The sequence below is a fragment of the Cryptomeria japonica genome, chromosome 6, assembly GCF_030272615.1.
Source record: "Cryptomeria japonica chromosome 6, Sugi_1.0, whole genome shotgun sequence".
Taxonomy (NCBI): domain Eukaryota; kingdom Viridiplantae; phylum Streptophyta; class Pinopsida; order Cupressales; family Cupressaceae; genus Cryptomeria; species Cryptomeria japonica.
In genome coordinates, this window is record NC_081410.1 from 624,461,446 (window position 1) to 624,481,414 (window position 19,969).

General features: G+C 34.6%; 1 protein-coding gene across 1 annotated transcript; it reads left to right on the forward strand.

The window, feature by feature from the left end:
* The first annotated feature begins 9,612 nt into the window (after positions 1-9,612).
* Positions 9,613-19,755, forward strand: LOC131048623 (uncharacterized). Its single transcript, XM_057982656.2, has 4 exons — positions 9,613-9,977; positions 10,132-10,436; positions 18,250-18,460; positions 19,054-19,755. The coding sequence occupies exons 1-4, from the start codon at positions 9,759-9,761 to the stop codon at positions 19,540-19,542; spliced, it is 1,224 nt and encodes a 407-aa protein (XP_057838639.2). The 5' UTR covers positions 9,613-9,758; the 3' UTR covers positions 19,543-19,755.
* Positions 19,756-19,969: the final 214 nt, after the last annotated feature.

The window sequence follows — 19,969 nt, forward strand, 5'->3', positions numbered from 1 at the left end:
AATAATTATTGGAGGGGACTTTAGAAGAATAGGGGAATAATTAATTTATTTGATAAATTAATTATTGGGGAATAGTGACAGAATTAATTAAATTAGATTTAATTGATTTTGAGAGGAATAAGGATAACACAATTAAATTAATTAATTATGTTGATAGGCTTAAATTAATTAAATATTAATTTAATTAATTTTAGGTGTCTACACATTGATGTAATCTATGGTCATATTATAATTGCATCTCTTGGTATTTCATGGGTTCATTGGATAGCTAGATAATTGATCATCCTATGTTGTAGATTGATATTCTATAATAGATTCTAAAGATCTTGTTGGGTTGAATTGATGTTGATTCAGACTAATATAATTGTGAAGACCTTATCATGGTGGGTTTTCTCCCAAAAGGGTTTACCACATAAATATTAGTATCTTGTGTAAATATTGTTGGTGCACACTATTCCATTTTCTTTTTACATTTGTTAGATGGATTTTGTAAGTTTTATTTATTATTATTTGAACACATAATTATAAATTTTGGTCATCCTTGTCTACCATCCATCTACATATAGGAATCACAATCTCCAAAATATGTCTAAGGTATTAGTTCCCCTTACACATTTTATATTTGTTCTCTTTTGAGTTTTACATAGTTATCATTGCACACTCTCTACTCTTTTTTCATTGTATGTTTATAAACCTATAGACCTTTTTAAACTTTCATGATGGACATTAATATCACTATAAACCCACCCATTCAACTTAATGACCATGTATACTTCTAGTTTTGATCTTGTAAGAAAATAAAATCCAAAATTATTCATGATCTTAGTAGTATTTCTCTTACCAATTAATTGAACCAAACATAATATACAAATCAACATTCAAGTGATATGTGATAATTAAAATTTTAGATTATGTCCAAGTAACAATCCGATATTGAACTCCTCCTCGAAGTTTTGAAGATTTCTTGTTACAAAGCTATTGAAAACTCTAAATTGGTTGTTTCGTAAAGGTCAATGTGTTCAATTCCTTCATAGGGCATTCTACCTTTGCTCATTTTTTGGTGGATGTTGATCTCTCCTTACCCCTGAGCCATGGAGATGTGGTTTCTATGGTTTCAACCATTCAATTATGAGGGAATCCCTTTTCACTGTCGTAGTTGCTTTGCTACTAGCTATTTGGCCTTAGATTGTTCTAGGGGGCACCGAAAAGGCCCTGCTTCTTGGTGGCAACATGCCTCATCTCTCTTCCCTCCATGGAGAGATTCTAGATGATAGCATCGCTTGGACCATTGTTCATAGACATAAGAGAGGTCATCCATCCTCTTCTCTCCCTCTTTCTCATATCAAGAAAGAGTAGTTCTTGTTTGGGGTCGTGACTCTCATTTCTCGCTTGTTCATTGCTTTGGTCAAAAGGTTTCTGTAGTCACATAAATCTGTCCAGTTTAATTAAATGAATATTTGCTATTTATTTGATTAAAAATCCACTAGCCATCAGTTAATTAAATTAACATTTAATTAATTCTTCTCCAAACATTTTCCGATTAATTAAATAAATTATTCAATTTATTTTAATTAATTCATTAAACTAAATTCACAATCAATTAAATGAATAAATCCTATTTATTTAATTAAATCCCCTTTTTCCTCTTTTAAATAAATTAAATAAAACATTTATTTAAATCATTAAATCCCCCCACTTGCATTCTCCTAAAAATGTAACTTGCACCTATTTGTTGAAATAAATGAATTTTATTTTAATAAAAATCCTATTTTCTCTCACCCACCAAACCCACTTGCAATCCTAACCCCCTTCTAGATTCTTCTAACCCCTTCCTAATTATCCTAATCCATCCCCTAATTATTGTCACATTCCTTAGCAACTTGGAGTCACTTCTCAAAGACTTCAAAGTCTTTGAAAAGCATTTAAGGTTTGATGTGTTCAACAATCTAACCTCTAAAGTCTTCCAAACCACTAATGGTTCTTACATGACCATTTATGGTTAAATCCACTTGCACCCATGGTTAGGGACTTTGACCCCTAACTCAACCCTCATGTAACCCATGTGTCTCCTCAAGCATTTATTGCTTTGACCATGGTTATCCTCACTAACTCTTGCACAAGAGTTTATCCATTGGATAAAAGCATTATTCTTTGAATAATGAATTTATCCATTCAACTCAACCTTAACCTTACCTCCCAAGTTAACCCTCAGGTCATGCCAATCATTTAATGCTTCTTCCCTCTCCTCTCAACCCATCTCATGTTGACACTTGTCATCCTGGGATTGGGTTGAAAGTCCTCACATGGATCATAAACCATTCAATCCCGACCCTTGTTGAGATTACTCAATCTCAACCATCCATTGCTCCATTTTTCCTACAAATAGAGCCCATTTCTTCATAATCCAGATACTGAAAACTTGTATGCATTTACATTATAGTGAATTTTAGAGAAGAGCATTTAGCATAAATCACTAATACATTGTTATTTTGGTCTAAAATAAATCATTCTCATTTCATAGCATCTAATATTAGCTTTTGTTCACACTTTCATAGCATTTAGTTAATCATTTTTCATCTTGAATCTCCATAAGACATCCATAGTGCAAAAGGCTGCTGAGAGCTACACTAATTTGGAACTTGGAGAGGAGAGGAACAAGGGAGGAGGAGCTACAAGCATGGTAGAAGGCATTTGGAGATGTCTTCTTGCATTTATTTTCATAGTTAAGTGTTTTATTATGTTTTTAGTGTCTCTCTTGGTATGCCTGCTTAGACTAGTCTTTGGTTGATTAACACTAACAGTTCTTTGTTTCTTGTTGTTTCTCTTGTGTTATAACACCACAGGTTTTTGTCTAACATCTCCCATTTTGCAGAGCATCAGTTTCTCTATCTGTTTTTGTTTCTTCTCACCTCTCACGAGATTCTCTCTTCTTTTTTTTTCGATGTTTCGATAGTCTCATTACTTGTGAGAACCATCTCTTCCACCTGAATGGCTATTATGTAAAGGGTTCAAGTCCTATCTAGATATACCTAATCAGAACAATCAAGTATTTAAATTTAGTATATATATATATATTTTTATGAATTAGTGTCTTATGCTATTTTGTATAAAGATTTATATTACATGTATGCGCAAAAAAGGGTGGGTGGTAAAGGTCACAACATAAATTTCAAGCCTTAAATGAAAAATACAAAGAGAAAAATAATAAATAAAGTCACTAAGTAGTAAGAGATAAAACACTAAGAGGTGTAGGGGGATCATAGTCATCAAGCTTTCAACAAATCATAGCCATTAAGAACAAGCTCCCGACTAGTAGTCAAACCCTCTTAACTTTCTACATTAGTAGCAAGTTGAGTGTCATGAATAGGAGAAATAGCTAAAGCGAGGAATGAAAATTTTCCACTATCTAGCCATCCATATACACCTTGGTCATGAGGCTTGGAAGAGGTTCAAGGTGGTTGGGAGAGTTTAGATCAACCACGTGTAGATTGATCCCTAGTTTTTCTTGGAGGAGGTTAAGAAACATGTGACTAAGAATCATGCTCACCATGAGCATTTTGACTATGCCCACAAGGATGGGAGTAAACCCTACTAGAGGGTGGAGCTAGCAAAACTTTGGCCACCATTGATTATGTATTACCTCAATTGATCCAAAAACAATTGTAGGTGGGCCATTTCGAGTTAACTTTATTTTTCTTCCTCTTGAATTTACAAGAAAACATTAGAACAAGTAATAAAATGGGTATATATAGAGAGAGAAGTGTGTATCGATAAAAAAATAAATAATATATTAAATTTTTTCTGTCAAAATGCTAAAAATATTTTTTGCCCTAAAACAATACCAAAATTGGATGAACTTAGCATGAATTTTGGGTTGATATCATAAAGGAATTATATGTCGCAAAAAGAATTAAGGTTGAAAGGCACATGAATCCAAATTCAAGTAGCATGAGATCTAGTTAAAAAACCAAAAAATATGCTTGAGAGTCCTCAACCATCCACAACATGGGCAATGCAGATTGAAAACACCCTATTAAGTTGACCTAGTAATAAAAGGGAGACTTAAGGTAGAGACAATACCAATAAAAGTTAATGATCTTTGACTTAAGGATATTAGATCAAATAGTTTGAAATCCACATTGTCAAGAGCCCAAATAAAACTAAAGAAACCATTTATGATTAAAATTTAAAATCATAGGGAGATGTGGAGTATGAAAGCATATCCCTTGCATTGTCTATAATTGTGAAATGATATATTCAAATACAATTTTTTATTTTTTCACCAATGTTTGAATATTCTAACCCCTATTTTGTGTATCATATGAGGATTAACATAATCTATAATGTCCTAGAATGACTCAAAATATTGACTAGAAATCCCATACTTTTATTTAGCCTTAATTTAAGAAAGAACATTTCTAGTAGTCTTAGAGAGGAGGTCAACAACGGTCTTGAAATCTACTTGAAAATGTTTCAAAGCATGAATTCAAGGAGTCTTAACAAGTGATCAATTCTAACAAGAAATAAGTAGAGAGAACTAAATAGAGTTTTATTAGTATATAGGCCCTTGCAAAAACCATTTTCCTACCATAGAAGCTATGGTTTGATAGCTTCCAAAAAATTTCCATATGCTTTTGATAACAAAAGTGACTTGTATTTGGATATAGGTCTTTATCATTATAAAAAGATTATGGAAACGAAGAAATTTACAAGCCTAACAACCATTTGACACTTCTGCAGAAATGTAATAGTGAAAAAATCTTCTAATCTTCATTTTCTTCAAGGTCTCCAATAATCCATTTGGCACAGTGTTATACCTTTGCATTAGATTGAAAATACCAAGCTATAAAGAATCATGAGGCAAGAAATAAAACTCTCGATATACTCTATGGAAATCCCTTTCCATGTCAAAGGAAGCCCATAATTTTTTTATGGGAGATTTTCAAGCTTATGATATGAGGATTTTGAATGCACACAATGAGAAGAATAATGGACATGAATAGTAGCTAAAAATTTAGAGGTTTATTAATCTAGTAGGTCAATGTTTTATCAACTTTAGAAAGGTTTCTTTCCAAAACATGAAGGAGATTATTGAAGAAAAAGGGATGTCTAATAATCTAATCATTTCTCTATCATCAATCCATTTCCACCCTTAGGAATTAAGCCCAAAAGATACAGGTAAACATGAATACTTGTAGCATTAAATTTATTGCAACTAAATGTTGGATCCTAAATTTTTGTAAAATAAATTTAGGCAAATGGAGAACCTATTTGATATTATTTTCCTTCTCTAGTAAACAAAGAAATGAATCATCAATACAATGAACATTGCCTAGCTAATTAGAAGAGCTAGGTAGAGTCATATAGGTTTAACAAGGTTTTGTGGCATAACGTTAACTAAAAGATATAAGAAGGTTTTAGAAAGCAACATATACAAAAGAAGAGCCAAAGGGCATCCTTGGTGGATAGAGGAAAACAATTTGGAAGCATTGGATGGATGGCCATTAATGGTGATGCAAGTAGAAGTGTTAACAAATAGTATTTAAACTAAGTGTATAAACCAAAGGCCAAATCTTAAATCTTAACACATAACAAGGATAAAAGGTTGCTCTATGTGGTCATAGGGTTTAGCAAAAGAAATCATTTAAAAAATGGATTATTATTGAGAATGCCTAGCCCATTTCAACCCACAAAACAATAATGTTGTCAATTTAATGTACTTGGATTTGATGAAGATAGTTTCCTCAAGGTGAATAAATAAAGAGAGAAGATGGAATAGATTGAGAGAAAGTTTTTTGACAATTATTTAGAGAGATTAACCAAAATGAGTGATCTCTAGTTGTAAATATATTTTGAACCTCTACAATCTTTTATAAACTCGATACTTCCTTTATTGATGATGTTATGTAAAAAGTTAGAATGAAATCTTTCAAGATAGACTTTATGAAGATATTTACCAATCATATCTCATAAGGCTTTGCAAAATTCACAAGAAAACCCATTATAGCTTGGGTATTTATTATTAGGCATGTAGAAAACATCCTCACATAGGTTAGCTTTAATTAGAAGTTTCTCATAAAGAGCTCTTTGAGAGTGTGTAACTTGATAAAGGACCATATACAAACATTGTTAAAGTGCAATATCTCATTTAGGAGTCTTGCCTCGATTTTTGAAAATCTACTCATAATTTGACACACAAAAATCTAGGTGATAAAAAAAGCTCTATTAAAATATATTAACATTCCTTGATTCTTCTAATAGATTAAGAACTATGATGAGCACACAAAGATTTATATAACTTTTTAGTTCAACTCTCTCTAATTTCAATCTAGTGAAGATGATCTTTGACTTGATCTCCTTTAGTAGAGTGATTATCAACTAACTTCTTTAATTGACAATGTAGAGTAGGAGTTGAGGGTTGTGATTCAAGCTTAGTGGCTCATAGGGGATATGATGGAAGCATGTTAGCTAGTGGTCCATAAATACACAAAGAGTGGGATGCATGTTCGGTGCATTGGTTCTAAATTGTAGACACACCAAATATGGGAAGGTATGTATTGCTGAGTCAACAAGGATGTGTTTAGGAAGAATTGAGTCTTTTTAATTTTGGCTTGGAAAATTGCTATTCAATGCAAACCTATAAGGAAAAGTGGTCTAAAAGAACAATATATATTAGAGGCTCCATTAGCAATGGGAAACATATATCAAATTAATATAAAGATTGAGATGATAACATGACCTTGCCGAGATATTTGTAAACACTATCAAATATAGGATGAAGATTACTCCACATATAGTAAGGAGGTTGGTCACAATGAAAACCAATGTTAGGATCATAAAACTCCAATTTATTATGCATGTAATATTGGGCTTATGTTTCACCACTTGTCTAATATATACGAAAAATGACACATTTATTGGGTGCCACTTGCACCATATTAAAATCTTCACACATGACCTAAGTGGCTATAAGAATTGAATCAATGATCCACCTCCAAGGATAATATCTTTCAACAACACCATTTGAAGCATAAATATTGATTATCAATATTGAAAAGAGTCTATAATGTTTGACTTGTGAATTCACATTCATAGCCAATTAAATGTAGCTTCTATTTAGAAGAGAGTAAAGTAACAACACCACCATGACTAGCTTCATGATTAATACATAAAAAATGACTATCTGACCAAATGACATGACAAATAGTAGAAAGGAGAAAACTAGAAATTTTAACCTCTTGCAAACAAAGAATGTCTAAATTTGAAAATCTTTGTTGAATGTCTCTCACTTTTTTGAGAGGTATATTTTATCAATAAACATCAAGACTCATATCCTCATTGTCCACCTCATCAAGGGTTGCATTTCTGGAAGGACATTGAAACTATCTAGCTAGATTATAAGTCGAATGTGCCTTCTTTTATCTAGAAAAATACTAACTCTCTTCCAAATTCGTAGTTAGATTATGATATTGTCATGGGATCACTAGAGAAGAGTATGGTGAATGGATAAAAGTGTCTATTTGAGAGGAGAATACAAAGGTGAGAAGTGGGGACATGGAAATCCTAGGTTTATTTGCCTCTTTTGACGATTAACATTTGGAAGGAACAATTTCTTTCCTATTATCCTAAGGATTTGTAAATAATACCACCTTGGTTTTTAGGTGATGCTCCACCATCACGAGTCAAGGCTTTTGGTGGCGTACCACCATTACTAGTATTTCAAACATTCTTGCCCCAATTCCCAATTCTTGTCCATGCATCCTCCTTTGGAGAGGGAGCATCATTTGTAAGTTTAGGAATGGTTTTAGTTTAAGGAGTGATAATGGGATAATCTCTAAACTTATGATAAATGGATTGGCCCTTGAAATCATTGCTTAGCAGATTGAGATAAAGGACACATTGAGTGTGTATCATTTGACCAATTTGAATCTCAAGAAACTCTTTTAGAGTGTAAGAAATATTAATTTAAATGCAAATGCATTTTTTTGGGTAGGCTAAAAAAATTATTAGGCTCAACACAAATAACACTGCTAAAAATACTACTCTTTTATCTAAAAACTTATAGCATGACAAGGGTAACTTGAGAAATTCCATCCAAATAAAGATGTTAAGAACTCCATCCAAACAAAGATGTGAAGAGCTCTCTTTGAGAGACAATCAAGTTTCGGGTCCATGTTGTGAAAAGAAGAAGGGGCGAGTAGATAAACCAAGGGCCATGTTTGAGAACGACTTTTGTATGAGTGACTAACAAAATTAAAAAAAAAATAACTCTTTTTGTAAAAATTTAGACAACATCCAGGGTGGATCCCATGCAAGACTCAAGTTTAGCTCACCTATTTTTTAAGCATTCCTTTAAGAGTTATCCTTCGAACAAAGTATTCTCTTAAAGTAAAATTTTCAAATCGTTTACAAATACTATCAAATGTGAAGTTGAGCATGACCACAGTTACAAGCATTTAATAAGACATAACTTGTGGAATGCTTTGGAAATGAACTTCTTGAATGCTTTTTACTATTAAACCATCTGTATGCACCATCAAAGTATCAACTTCAACAATGGATACTAAATTCATAAAATTTATAACCATTTAGCCTACAAACATTTAAAAAAAATTAATTGTGATAAATAAAAAAATAAAAAGGAGTATGAAATAAATAATTACATCCACTAACACAAGTAAAGCCATACCTAAACTCTAGCAACACCCATTTTAACACTTGGCCTAAGGGAAGCGTACCAGTAGTGGACATAGCTAACTTCATGCACATGGAACTCTCAAACTGTACGTCGGATTTCAAATTTTTTTCTGGTTGTCTCCATATACACCTTAACTGCTTATAACTAAGGATTTGACTTATGGGTAGTAACAATGCATGCTATGGAAATCTTTATATGCGGAAAGGTCAAAAAGTGGTCATTTAAAAGTGTCGTCCCATACATAAACACCTTAAAGCCAATAGTAGATAACTCGTAATATCCAGTAGTAGTCCAGTAGTAATGGACAAATGCCCCAGTAGTTGCACAAATGTCCTAGTAGTGGTGCACAAATGGGCCAATAGTGGTGCACAAATGAGCTAATAAAGGGCAAAAACGCTGAAAAATTATCCACTATTGGTACATGTGATATTCATTAATGACTTTTCATTATCAATTTTTTGGGCTCCTTTCCAATCTACTACTAAGGGTTGGGTTGACAAAAAGGTGTCCACTATTGTTACCCTTCCCCTAAAGGTGAAGAACTTGTATTCTTAAAAGAAAGGTCATAAATTCAAATTGTATAAAGGTAAGGTATGTGCATCTCGTATGTGCACACCTTGACAACTCGTGTAGGGGATAAGATACACCTATGTTGGTAAGGTCAACTGAATCCCATATTTATTTTTTAAGACACGTATAGACCCCAACCCCCAAAAAATCACCTCATATTATGTTTTTAAATTTTTTTCCATTCTTCATTTACCTTGAATAAACTTTTTATTATTGAATGTAGAGAGAATCTATCGCCACAGATAGGAAAACAAAATTTGATTTTTAAATTTTTTTCCATTCTTCATTTACCTTGGATAAACTTTTTATTATTGAATGTAGAGAGAATCTATCGCCACAGATAGCATTCGTGTATTGACACCATAACAACATCCGTGTTTTGACACCATAACAACATCCGTAATCACAATGGAAGCAAAGCAAGGAGAGATATTTCAGTGTCTAATTTTTGGGCAAATTTGTATGAGAGATGAGAAAATAAGAGAGAAAGATGAAGGTGGTGGTTGTCGGAGGTAGCATGGCCGGCCTGGCATGTGCTCATGCTCTTTTTTCAGCAGGCTGTAAGCAAGTGATTGTCTTGGAGAAAGCTCGAACCTTAAAATCTGCTGGAGCAGGGCTGGCCCTGGACTCCCAGACATGCCAAGCTCTGGCTGAATGGCAGCTCCATCAACAACTCATGGATTCCACCCTTCCTCTCACCATCGACCAGGTAACGTTTGTCTTACTTTTAATCATGTTCATTGTTCACACCCCATCCCTTTATATACCCACTTAGAAATTTCATTGGTTTGGTCGTTCTTTGATATTGATCCAGTAACATACCCACTTATTGATTTTTTTGGGGTTTGATCCTTTGTTAGCAGAATCAAGCAACTGAAAGCAAGAGTAAAGCCACCCGAGTGCTTGCTAGAGATGAGAATTTCAATTGCAGGGCTGCCCATTGGAGTGATTTGCACAAATTGTTGTATGATAAGCTACCACGGGATACAGTGCACTGGGGTCACGAGGTTGTTTCGTTTCGGCAGAGTGGGGATGGATTGGGTGTCACAGTTGAAGTGAAGATGGCTCAGACAGATCAAACAATTGAGATAGATGGGGATTTGCTGGTTGCTGCAGATGGTTCCATGTCTCTCATTAGGAAGCATTTTGTGCCTCACCAACACAGGAGGTAATGCCCAATTCACGATAAATCTGATTCATTTAATGTTTTTGATTTGATTTTTTTTATATAACCATGAATATATCGGATGTTTGAACAGTGACGGCTAGTCAAAATAAATTAAACAGCAGCAGTCTAATAAAATAAGTGTGAAAAGTAGACTGTCAGGGATAATTAGGGTCAGGAAATGGCGGAAAACTGGACTATGCTTCTTTAGAAATGACATGAAACGGAGATAGGTCCATCAAACCAGACTGTACATTGGTAAGGAATGTACACCAGAAATAACGTCTGATATTCAGCTCCTGTGGGCTCTCTGCCCCATGGATGCCTGAGTTGATGCAGTTAATTGTACTCCCCTGGATTTTGTTCACCTCTAGGGTTAACGAGAAGTGTCCAACCAAGTTTTTAGTGCCCCTTGATATAATAAAACAGTGCTGACCAACACAAAAATAAATAAATAAATAAATGAAATGGGTACAGAGTTGGAACTAGAATGTTTTTCTAATAGTAATGATGTCAGAAAATTAAGTAGGAAATGAGTTCAGGGTGTGAAAAGAAGAAAAGATTTATTGATAGACCCATCTTATGTTTGATAATGGCTTATATATGACTAGTTTTAAATGAAACAAAAAAGGGAAAATTATTTTGTGATATTCTAGACAACAAGTCTTGTTAACCTATTTTTTAAGCATATATTTAGGAGGAATTTTCCAAATAAATTATCATATCAAAATAAAATTTTCAAATCAGATGTAGGCATTATCAAATGTCCAGATGGGCAATGACCACATTTGAAAGTGTTTCAAAAGATAAGCACTATCAAATGTTAGGATGGACATGATCACATTTGAAAGTGTTTCAAAATACATAACTTGTGAAATATTTTGAAAATGAATTTGGTAGACTACTTTTGTGGTGAAACCATCTCCATACATTATCAAACCATTAGCTCCAACGATTATAAAATCAAAACTATTAAAATCATTTGAATTATAATAATAATACTACAAATTATGAAAGCTGATCAAGTAAACAAAACTAGTAATAAATAGGAGAAAAAAAGAAACACATTGACATAAAAATTGCAGCAACTAAAGCAAGCAAAGCCAAATCCAAACTGTAGCAAGCTCATTATATCCTTTTCTTTTCTTGGTTTACCTTGATTAATAACCTTTAATGATTAAATGTAGAGAGAATTTAAAGATGGCATTGTTATGTTTTAACCTCACGCCTCATTCACCCACATGGTCTCTTCAGACAATGAAAAACAATATCCTTGATCACAATGGCAACAAAGAAAGGAGGGGAATTTCAGAGCCTAAATTTTGGGCTTCGAAAGGTACAGACATAGCTAAACGTATGAGAGACTAGGGATAGAAAGATGAAGGTGGTTGTGGTAGGAGGCAGCATAGCCGGCCTGGCATGTGCTCATACTCTTTTTTCAGCAGGCTGTAGGCAAGCGTGTCTTGGAGAAGGATCGGACCTTGAAACCTGCTGGAGTAGGGCTGGGCTTGGACCCCCAGACATGCCAAGCTCTGGCTGAATGGGGCCTCCATTAACAACTTATGGATTCCACCCTTCCTCTCATCATCGAACAGGGCACATTTCGTTTCCAATCATTTTCACACCCCTACCTTCACATCACTTGGAAACTTTTATTGGTTTGGTCGTTGTTTGATGTTGATCTGGTATCATATACCCACTTATTAATTCTTTTTGGGTTTGATCCTATGTTAGCAGAATCAAGCAACTGACAGCAAGAGTAATGCCACCGAGTGTTAGCTAGAGATGAGAATTTCAATTACAGAGCTGATTTGCACATAATGCTGTATGAGAAGCTGCCAAGGGATACAGTACATTGGGGTCATGAGGTTGTTTCATTTCAGCAGAGTGATGATGGTGATGGATTGGGTATTAGAGTTGAAGTGAAGGTGGCTCAGACGGGGCAAACAGTTGTGGTGGATGTGGATTTGCTGGTTGCCGCAGATGGATCCATGTCTCTTATTAGGAAGCATTTTGTGCCTCACCAGCACATGAGGTAGTGCCCAGTTTACAGTAAATTGAATTTTATTTTATTTTTATGATTTGATTCTTTTTTTATATGACCATGAATAGATCGGATGTTTGAGTCAACATCTAATTGAGTAAGGGGTTTATGGCTGTAAGATTTTGAAATTATATTATTTGGGGGTTAGGATGATTCCTCTTGCATTTTGCTGAGATCCTCCACTTGAGGCGCTTGGGATTCTGTTTTGTGATTATTGCTATTGTGGGTGTTCTAAAAATTAGAAACTTGTTCCAACAAAGGCATACATGCCAACAGTGGAGGATTCTATTCAACTGTAATATCTAACCATCAATCTATGCGGTCTAACCAAGAAGAATCTTTTAAGAATTCATTTTAATCTTTTCCTTCATGATAGGTCCAATGGTAATAATCGAAATACTGAATCTTAAATTCCTTGAGTTATTTAACCCAGAACTATCTTGCATAATATATATCTTTGATCACCTGTGCATATCGTATCTGAAGAGAACATTCTAGTAACTAGTAAGCATGGGCTGGACATGAACCCTGATCACAAGTTCAAATTTCAAAATGAGAAGTTTCAAATAGCAAAAAGAAATTCAGAAGTGGCTTATCAAGTGAAAATCAATGATGGATTTTCCTTTATATTTCTTTCTACATATGCCTTATATATAAAAATCCAGGTTGTATCAAGAAATGGAAATGCATAGTTTTTATGGAAAGGGTACTGTCAGGGATGAGTGGGGTCAGGATATGACGGAAAACTGGGCTATGCTTCTTTAAAAATGACATGAAACGGAGATAGGTCCATCAAGCCAGACTCCATGGTGGGAATGAATTTACACCAGGAATAAGATCTGGAATTCATCTCCCTGTGACCCCATTAATGACTGAGTTGATGCAGTCAGTTGTAATCCCCTGGGTTTTTGTTCACGTCTCGGGTCAACAAGAAGTGCCCAACCAAGTTTGTATTGCCCCTTGATATAATGGTGCTGACCAACACAAAAAATAAGTGAAATGGGTGAAGAGTGGGAAATAGCATCTTTTCCCAATGGAAATGATGTTGTTGATGATTTATAGCTTCAGTCGGATAAAATTAAATGTTAAATTGGCCTGAAGGCCTTCAACATTTAATAATATATATCATTATGTTATTTATGATTATTATTGTTAAATTGATTTGATAATTATTACTAATGTCTTGTTCGCCATGCTTAGTGAATGGGTGCGATATCTTGTGACTGTCATATCTCTCCAAAGAACGATGACTCTTGACAACGTCACCCATCGATGCATACTAATTGTTATACCTGCATCAGAGATTAAGAGAGAACAGCACATCTGACCGAATTCAACTGATAAGGAACGAATAGCATATACGGTGAGCAATATCAGATCTATGACATATCGAATATATAAATACAGCAGAGGCAACCAGATCGTATTTCACCATCAGCAAATTATATGTATTGATTACAGATCGATCGCACAATATTGGATAACTCTAATAATAGATGACTATAGTTGATAGATAAGAATCAAAGTATATACCTACAACAGATCGGTTATACTTCATTGCTGATCCAAACTTAACAGATGTCAGAAACTTAAGTAGAAAGTTTAAAATAAAAATGTCTTTGTTTAATCTTCCAACTCTACAAAAAGCATTGGAAATTGACTCAAATTCTGATTGTTCAAATGCCATTTGCTTCTCTGGAACCATTTCTAGTGCTTTTATCCACACCAGAGATGAAGTTTCTAGGATGGTACATATGAGCAAATCCTCTAGCAAATGAAACATATGTTTTAAAAATGTTTGGAATTTACTTGCAGGTCTCATCAAAGGTCTCCTATAAGAACTTTGTTCTTTGGGGGGTTTATGATAAATTCATGGTCCAAAATCAGTAGTCAAGAAATAGCAATGTTTTGAAAGTAATATAGAGATATCTTTTGCAAAATAAAATTTGCACTTGTGTTCGTTGAATTGCAAATTATCAACATAGATGCTCGCAAGGGTTTCCCTTGATAGGGAATTAAAAATTATGCTTCTGCACAGATCATGATTGCTTTGAAAGTATAAACTGTAAACCCTATAAAATTACAAAATACATGCCATTAGCCAAAAAAAAGTACAGTCCCTGCAATACAGTGAAATAGAATTAAAGATATTATGTAATGTCCCCTTTTTGTGTGTGTCCTAGTTTTTACCCTAAATCACAATTTCCAAGTATAATCAAGAAATGGAATAGAGTTAGTGACATCATTTAACTGGTTGAGATCCTACAAACATGGCAGGAAAACATTGAAACATAATGCATAAAATAGATCTTCCTTATTAGAAACATTATTTTAAGTCAAAGCATAGATCTTTCCCACTAGGGTTAACATTAACTTAATCATAAGATAAATCTAATTTCTTGATGGAATTCAACCATAGGAGAGTTAGGATAAGAGGGCATATTAGGGTGTCTTAAACAATCCTCTACCTTAGGCCCAAGACTGGATATACAAATCCATCTTGGCCATCATGTGGCCCTTTGCCATCCATATGAGGGGGTGTACCTAGTGAGGAATCCTATAGCTGTTCCCCTCTTCTTGTCACCCTTATTCTCCTCCCTATGATTGGAGTTCCTTAATCCAATGGTCAACCGTGGTAGAGGTTTGGGGAAACTGCAAAAGGGTGTCTGGAACATCCTTCCCTGCTAATCCCAAGGGCGGGGCACTCCTTGCACCCTCTTGGCCTCATGGGACTATCCGTCACCACCATGAGGTGGTGTGCTCAGAAGAGGACCTCATAACTGTTTCCCCTCCTTGTATTCCCTTACGATCCCTATGGTTGATTGCAGCATTTAAACCGGCATATAAAGATCTATACATTATTGCCTATATTCCATATATAAGAGATCAAATAATAATATCAGATTCCTAGATTGCATATATATTGATTATAAGTGAGTAATTATAAATAATATTCATTATGTTGTCAACCACATAAATTATTACTTCGTACCAAATCACAGTTATAATATTAAACCTTTGAATAAATGAATCCGGCTATCTATATCAGATCTGATCCTGTTCGATGTCCTACCTTGGATGCTGAGTTTGTTCCTTTATACTCCTCCTTCGATGGTGGAAGGACATGCCCCTTCCTATGGTGGTGATTGTTGTAGGAGAACTTGTACTCCTCCTTAGGACAGATTAGCAATACGACAAAGAGTGGAGAACTTGTACTCCTTGTCACTCGTCAACATTAGAGGAGAATTTGTTCTGCTACCAACAGCTTTTATTTGCCAGTTAAGTCTGCTGTTGTCATCTAGAGAGTGACCTGGGCTAAAACGATCTGTTGAGTTCCCTTGGAGCTAGAGATAGAAAAGCACTCTTGAAATGTCCCCATTTAGGATATGCCTGGTTTTTGCCCAAAAAATAGCAATTCCAACAATACAATTTATTTACAAGAGTAGTCTTTCACTAAATTACACAATAGCAATTGAATTTAGTAATAATAATCAATTAACATCAAACAAAATGATAATGAAGATTGCTGTTGTAAGCATCTCTTAGATGCACCCTACAGCTTATTCCTAATAACCAAACATATTTGAAACTTGATGGGAAAGCACCATAGGGCACCAGGAGACTGTCCTCCACAACTAAGCCTAGGAGTGCCAAACAACTAACCAAGTCAATCTGACCCCTTGGATCACAAGTAATCCAACTCAATGGGTGGTCTACTTAATTGAGAGAACCCGTACTCCTGCATCTCCCTATTATATTTCCTCGCGACTTCCTAATATTATTGCTTTATAAAAATCAAATCAATAAGTACTAATCTAAGATTCTTGATGGATTGGCAAGTTAATTAAATAAATAAATAAATAAATATGTTCTTTACTAAATTCACAAACTAAGAAATACTGGATTCAAACATGTGGCATACCAATTACTTCACAAATATAATAGCTTGCTACATTTTAATGCTTTATAATTTCAGATTAATATTCCAATTTCTTGCTGCCTTCTTATCCTTATCAGATCCCACCCATCGATGATTTCAGCAATGAATAATTATTTCATTCCTAAATTCATATCATAGACAACTTACTGATTCACAAATCAGACTTCTGCTTTTTATTTTCTATTTCCTGATTTCACATCCAAAACAATCTCGAGTTCAGATTATTTATTTTTGACCTCCTCCTTATTCCATTCTTTGATCCCTTCTGGATGTCTTTCCCAAATGAATGGAGGTGTTGATTCAAACGAGGGCCGACTTCTCACAAAGGGTGATGTCCCTTTATTAACAATCCTTAACAAACTGAATCATTATCGCTGCCTTCATAACACAAGCGTTGCCTTCATAACAAATGCCTCTAATCGCTGCTTTATTAATCTAGGCCTTGTTATTTCATAACCGCTACTTTAAAACTTTTATATTTTTTTAACTTGGGTGCTTAGGTACAAGTTGTTTTTTAATAATATTGGTATCATAGCAAGGGTCGGCTTAAGGGAGATGGCGATTCCTTAAGTCACCCAAATATTATAAATGTGGTCTATGATCTGTTTTAGTTCAGGGACATGACAACTCTACTCAAGAGAAGCCCTCATATTATCTAAGGTTGAAACTCTTTCAGAAGAGGTCAACATTGACAGTGATATGGCCTTTGCCCAGGGATTTTGACATGATGCATTCAACACTCTCAGTTATTAGGGTTTAACAATATGGGGTATTCTAAATAAATAGACTCTTAGGTACATCAGTTAAGCTTCTACTATGTTAATGGTAGCCACAGGGAGCTTGATGCTTCTAGTTGAAATCAGTTGAAATAAGGATGTGATCAATGTAGCAGCCTTGGAGATCTTTGTGGTGTCTAGTGCCTAAATTTAAAGGTTGCAACCTCTTGGGGAAACAAAGAAAGCATTTTCTGGACAGATATCAGAGTACACAAATCGAATCGCCACAAGTTTCTTAATAGAGACTAATAGCTTGATGTAGGTAATAGCTCGAACTCCTGGGTCATCATTAGCATTAGATGTAATCTTCTACTCAGCTGTGGGCTTCTTAGTCCAGCATCAGCTTCAATATCAAGTCGCTATCTCCATAGCCAAGCTTTGAAGTTAAGGCTTGGATTATTGATGACCATATGCCATGCAAACATTTCTAGTTTCCAATCCTAGACCCCTTATTTGTTTGAGTAGATACTAAAAGCTTGAGGTGCCACCCATCCAACTAAGCAGGATAAATCCTCTTTCCAGGTACACAGAAGAGAGACAATCGACCTTCAAAGGTTCATGGTGATGATGTAATTCCTCCTGCAATCATGTCTTATTCTGGGATGGTCAGGATGTCTTGGCCTTTAGAAACCTGTACATATTATGCCATTTGAGAAATTCTCCACAGAAAAACTTTGAACTCAGACATCTTAATAAGTGTGGGTTAACTTTGACACAAGCAGTACAATTCTAAAGTTTATTTCCTTTTTATATTTTCATTTTGTCCAAAGAAATGGGTTTAATCAATTACACGAAGTAACAAATTTCTCTATATCCTCAAGATATATTTGGCATTCTTTTCTAAATTATAATTTATTCGCAGAATACATGTCTTCTGCAAGTATTGCTATTTTGTTTGAGAAACCTTTAGCGGAAGGTAAATTTTAGAGAACTAATTGAAGTTTTGAATTTTATAATGAGCACACTGTAAATTTTGCAAGAGATATCATAAAGATTAATGCCAATTAAGACTTGATTGTAGAGACTGAGAACATAAACATAATTTCACTTGTGCAGGTATTTAGGCTATTGTGCATGGCGAGGTGTCTTTGATTATTCCAAGAATGATTCACCTGAGATGGTTGCTTCCATTAAGAAAGTTTACCCTGATCTTGGCAAATGTTTGTATTTTGATCTTGCCAAGGGGAGTCATTCTGTGTTTTACGAGTTGCATGGTAAAAGGATTAATTGGCTTTGGTATGTTAATCAACCTGAACCTCATATGCAGGTATTTATGTCTTTTAAAGTTTTAAACAAACGTTTCTGCATTTTTTTGTTTGCCAAGTGAATAAATAAATGACATTCATTTCTACCCAGGCACCTCATGCCTATGAGATCCCATACAAAAATGTTTCCTAATTTGAGTGTTCATTCTGGTGCAAGTTTTTGATTTTTTGTCGAGTAACAAGATCTACTTAGGGAAGAGAAATCATTTGATATAGTGTTGAATTGCCAATATTTTTCTTGTCATCATGAATGACTCTTTAGCTGCTGTGACCATAATTTTGTTGTAAGTTTGTAACCAAGAGCCTGTTCATTTTATCCATTTTTGTCCTTTATATTTATTATTTGGAACGATATACATATATATCTATTCACTCTCTTTTGAATGACCATACACTGATACAGGGCTTATGCCAGGATAGTTTTATCATTTATGTACCTTTCCAGTTCCATTGCCACATTAAAAAGTGGAACTGGATCTCAAATTTTAACTTGGGTTTTATGTATCTTCAGATTGCCTTTGGAACAAACTTCATAATGCTCTTGTTTTGTTTTACAAAGAAACTTATGAGCTGCAATTTTCTCTTTCTTTCTCAGATGAACTCGTTAACTGCAAAAGTAGACAAGATTGCCATTGAAAAGATGCATGAAGAAGCCAGTGAGACATGGGTACCAGAGTTATCCGCTCTTATAAAGGCCACCCCAGAACCATTCATAAATGTTTTATATGATCGAGAACCACTAAAGCAATTTGTTTGGGGTCATGTGGTGCTTGTGGGTGATGCTGCACATCCAACTTCCCCCCATGGAGTCAGAAGCACAAACATGTCAATCATGGATGCAAGTGTTTTGGGTCAATCAATTGCAAAGTGGGGCTTTGACAAGATTTCTACAGCATTGGCTGAATATGAGTCTATTCGGCTCCCTGTGACATCACAACAAGTATTGTACTCTCGACATTTAGGTCTTCTGAAACAGGGTTTTCTGTTTGATCCTCCACATAGTTTTCCTTGGTTTGAGGCAGATGCAGACCTATGTGAGCAGCTGCTTCAAAGGAATATGCCTTTCTTCAAATCACATAGTTAGATAGAAGAAATATTAAATGAGGTTTTATGGTTAGCATTTGAATTTTTTTCCAAAATAATATATGTTCATTGTGTGCAGCTGGAAATGTGTTATTAGTAGCTTCCCTACAATATCAGATCTAAGGGCCATGTTGATAACCATTATAATCCTCTTGTAGAGGACGACTTTCTTTTGAGACATTCATGAATTAAACTCATGAATAGACATTTATGCTGTTAGGGATGAAATTTGCTTTTTGTTTTAAAATTTTATTTAAAATATATTGTGAATCCCTATATTTAGATAGGGAACATATCATAAATTTATTCACATTAAATATTGTTTTAGTTCAACATTTCACCTATTATTTTGAATGCATGCATTACTGCAGAAATCTAGTCTGCATACAAATTGTTACTAAACATGGATGAAACTGGATTCTTAGTAA